Below are 4,040 nucleotides of genomic sequence, written 5' to 3'. Positions count from 1 at the left end.
TCCCCTTCCAATTCAGGTGCAATCCGTCCTTCTTGGACAGGTCACTTCTACCCCAAAAGAGAATCCAATGATCCAAAAATGTGAATCCTTCTCCCATACACCAGCTCCTCAGTCATGCATTCATCTCCTCTATCCTCCTATACCTACCCTCAGTAGCTTCTGCACCGAGAGTAATCCAGATAGTATTATTCTCGAGGATCTCCTTTTTAAATTCCAACCTAACTCTCTATATTCTCCCTTCAGAATCACAATCTTTTGCCTTCCTATGTCATTGGTTCCAATGTGTACAATTACCTCCTGCTGGTCCCTCTCCCCCTTGAGAACATTCTGCACCCTCTGTGAGATATCCTTGATCCTGGCACCAGGGAGGTAACACACCATTCTGATTTTTCACTGCTGGCTACAGCAATGTCTGTCTGTGCCTTGGACTAGAGAGTCCCCCAACACAATTGAACTCTTGGAATCCGACGTATCCCTCATTGCATTAGAGCCAGTCTCGATACCAGAAACCTTAGCTGTTCGTGCTGCATTCCCCTGAGAATTCATCACCCCCTACATTTTCCAAAACCGCATACTCGTTTGAAATGGGGATAGCCACAGAAGACTCCTGCCTACCTCTCCTACCTTTCCTGGAGTTAACCCATCTATGTGACTGTATCTGCAACTTTTTCCCCTTCCTGTAATTGCCATCCATCACATCTCCTTGCTCTTGTAAATTCCTCATTGCTTCTAACTGTCTCTCCAAACGATCAATTTGATCTTATAGGATTCGCAATAATGGCATTTATTGCAGACAGAATCCTCAGTAACATTCAAATGCTTCCTAAACTCCAACTTCTGACAAGAAGAGCATATTATCAGTCTGCTAAAGGCCATTTTTGCCCATTCCAATCAACAGACCCAGAAAATAGCACTGGTTTATTCCTCTACAAAACGCTGCTCCATGCTAGCTTAATATTTATGGCATATATTTTTAAATTGAATCAAGAGACACATCTCAATAAAACATATAATCAAGAAAGAACCAACTCAACTCACGACTGCAGACTTTCTGTAGGCCACACACTTAAAAATATTCACTTATCTGTTTCTGTGCTATGACCTCTCCCACACAGGTTTCTCCAAAATCACTTGTGAATTTCACTGTTAATTTTCCCAGGTGCACTCTGATGTCCAGCGATACATGAATTCAAACAGCAAAGGCAGTAACTGTGCAGGTTCACTGCTGTGTCAGTTAGCAGTGTGGGTGTCTTTCTGTCTCTCCTGCACTGACCTCACCATGTGCTATCTTTGTCTGTTCCTCTCCCTTTTAAAAAATGCTGTTGTTTTGACTTTTTTTTCTCCAAAGTTCCAAAACAATGCAACAGCATATAAAACAGTAATTTGCTGCTCCTGGAATTTGAGGAAATCGCCTCTAACACCTAAAATACCTCAAAAAAGGAGCAGCTTGTTATAGCCAGAAATTTTTCCCCTCCACCAACTTGGATTACCTAGAATCATGACTGATTGATTGCAAAAACTGACAGAAGCCTAGTTTGCTGTAAATGTTGTGGCACTTTCTACTTCTGTCTTTCATATTAACAGTTAATACTTTGACTTAATGTTGGTCATCTTACCTTCATTTCCAGAAGCAGCCTTTCACTGTTGAGAAAAAGCTATTATGTGAATTGAAACAGTTTTCAGTGAGTGAAAGTCAAAAAGGGAGACAGGTGACTCAGGCGTATGAATCTGAGAGCATGTGGACAGTTAAGAGTCATGGGTTATATACGACTGAGCACATGTTGGAGAGAAAGCAGTGTTGTATAGAGGGATTGTGATATGTAGAGGGTTGAAATGGCGGAGGCATTTCTCCCATCCATTTCAGCTTGCATCAGTGCTGTGTAACTCCAACCTTGTGCGCTACGAATGTGGCATTTCCCATACGAGGGAAACAAAAATGATAGTAGTGAATTAAAGTCAGTAGATAATTTCTATACTCACTTCTGGCTAGCTGAATAAAATGGTAAATTGCCATTTAAGTTGTGGAAACAGTTTTGTATTTTCAATTAATTATGTATAGGATTAGAATTGTAGAAAATCGTCACGTTTGTGTTTTCAATTGACCTCTTGACATTGTGGTGGAACAGGTGCTATGTGAATTGACATTATAATTGTCAGTGGGTAAAGTAAATGTCAAATAAATCTGGTTCTCCAAATAAATTCTAATTTGTAATTTTCTTTCCTGATTGCAGCCTTTTGTGATTCATGACATGGAAACTCTTTGGCAGGCTGAGAAAAACCTAGTTTGGAAACAATCAGTAAATGGAATTCCAAACAAAGAGATTGCAGTTCATGTCTTCCATCGTTGCCAGTGCACAACTGTTGAAACAGTGCGAGAGCTCACTGAGTTTGCCAAGTGCATCCCTGAATTCTTAAAGCTATACCTGAATGACCAGGTGACATTATTAAAATATGGTGTACATGAAGCCATTTTTGCCATGTTGGCATCAATAATGAATAAGGATGGTCTTCTTGTGGCTAATGGAAATGGATTTGTAACTCGTGAATTCCTGAGGAGTCTACGCAAACCGTTTAGTGAAATTATGGAACCCAAGTTTGAGTTTGCAGTGAAATTCAATGCTTTGGAACTGGATGATAGTGATTTGGCTCTTTTTGTGGCTGCCATTATTTTATGTGGAGGTAAGGAACTAAACTTTTATCAATGGAAACACTAACTCTTTTTACTACAGAGAATCATGGGATAGTATGGTGCAGAAAGAGCAATACAGATATTGCCACAACCCCACACTTACACCTTTTCATTCCTGCAATTATTTGTCCTTCAAGTAACAGTCTAATTCCATTTCAAAATTGCTATTCAGACTGGTAGTAAATGCAGATTATTAGGCAGTGCATTCCAAATTCTAATCATTCATTGCACAATCAGGGAAAGTATTCTTAATATTGCCTCTGGTTGTTTTGCTAATCACCCTCCATTCTTTGATTTTTGGTTGTTGGCATATTAGCTATTAGAAAAGGTTTTTCTTTAAATATGAACAATAATAGATGGCAATAAGGTCCCTCAAACTGCTCCACCATCCACTAAGATTGTCGCTGGATTTCTACATAAGCCCCATGTTCCTACCATATCTTGCAGCCCTCGATTCCTTTGGTTCTTAAAAATTTATATCCTACATGATGAATAGCCAAGGTCTCTTTCCTAGGGTGGGAGAGTCCAAAACTAGAGGGCATAGGTTTAAGGTGAAAGGGAAAGATTTAAAAAGGACCTGAGAGGTAACTTTTCATTTGAGGGAATGAGCTGCCAGAGGAATTGATAGTGGCGAATACAATGACAACATATAAAAGGCATCTGGATTGGTATGTGAATAGGAAGGATTTAGAGCGTTATGGGCCAAATGCTGGCAAATAGGACTGGGTCAGATTGGGATATCTAGTCGGCATGGATAAGTTGGACTGAAGGGTCTGTTTTCATGCTGTATATCTCTATGACGCTGTCAGCCATGAATGTGTCCATCAACTACTTCTCAAATGTACATAGTAGTGGCAATCACATTTACTGCTAAAACCCCTTAAAACACCTAGGAAATTTTGATCATGAAGATGCCCAATCAGAGAAGAATTAGCCTTTTAAGTAGAACAGGCAGAATCTCTGAGAGGAAAAAGAACAAATTGTTGGAAAAACTCACCAGGTCAGGCAGCAACTGTGCAGAGAAAGCAGAGTTAACATATTGAGTCCAGTGACCCTTCAGAATTATTGTATTAGGTGATCATTATCTTGACTTTATCAGACAATGACACGCAATGGCATTTCCCTGTACCATTGTCCCATCATATCAATGTCATCTGACTGCTTTCCTTTTGCTGAACTATTTTTTTTCTTAATATCGTAATTTAACCCCTTATTGTATAACCTGCCTCTGTGATTATGCTGAGGATTGGTTTTTATTTCACACTACTTAGTATTTATTTCCATGGACTTTGGGGTCTTTTGTTTTCCATTCAGTCCAATTGGAAGGTATTCTCATCCCACCCCAACCCCA

The 4,040-nt window shown here is 39.7% G+C and overlaps 1 protein-coding gene across 1 annotated transcript; it reads left to right on the top strand.

Annotated features, from left to right (window-relative positions):
* Window positions 1-2,231: 2,231 nt before the first annotated feature.
* On the top strand, window positions 2,232-2,792 carry LOC122547447 (peroxisome proliferator-activated receptor delta-like; the record flags this gene model as incomplete). The annotated part of the gene is made up of 1 exon (XM_043686068.1): window positions 2,232-2,792. A coding segment is annotated over one exon (483 nt), but the record flags the coding sequence as incomplete, so codon positions are not given.
* Window positions 2,793-4,040: the final 1,248 nt, after the last annotated feature.

The sequence above is a fragment of the Chiloscyllium plagiosum genome, unplaced genomic scaffold (genome assembly GCF_004010195.1).
Source record: "Chiloscyllium plagiosum isolate BGI_BamShark_2017 unplaced genomic scaffold, ASM401019v2 scaf_5807, whole genome shotgun sequence".
Classification (NCBI taxonomy): Eukaryota; Metazoa; Chordata; class Chondrichthyes; order Orectolobiformes; family Hemiscylliidae; genus Chiloscyllium; species Chiloscyllium plagiosum.
This window is presented reverse-complemented; position numbering and strand designations above follow the sequence as displayed.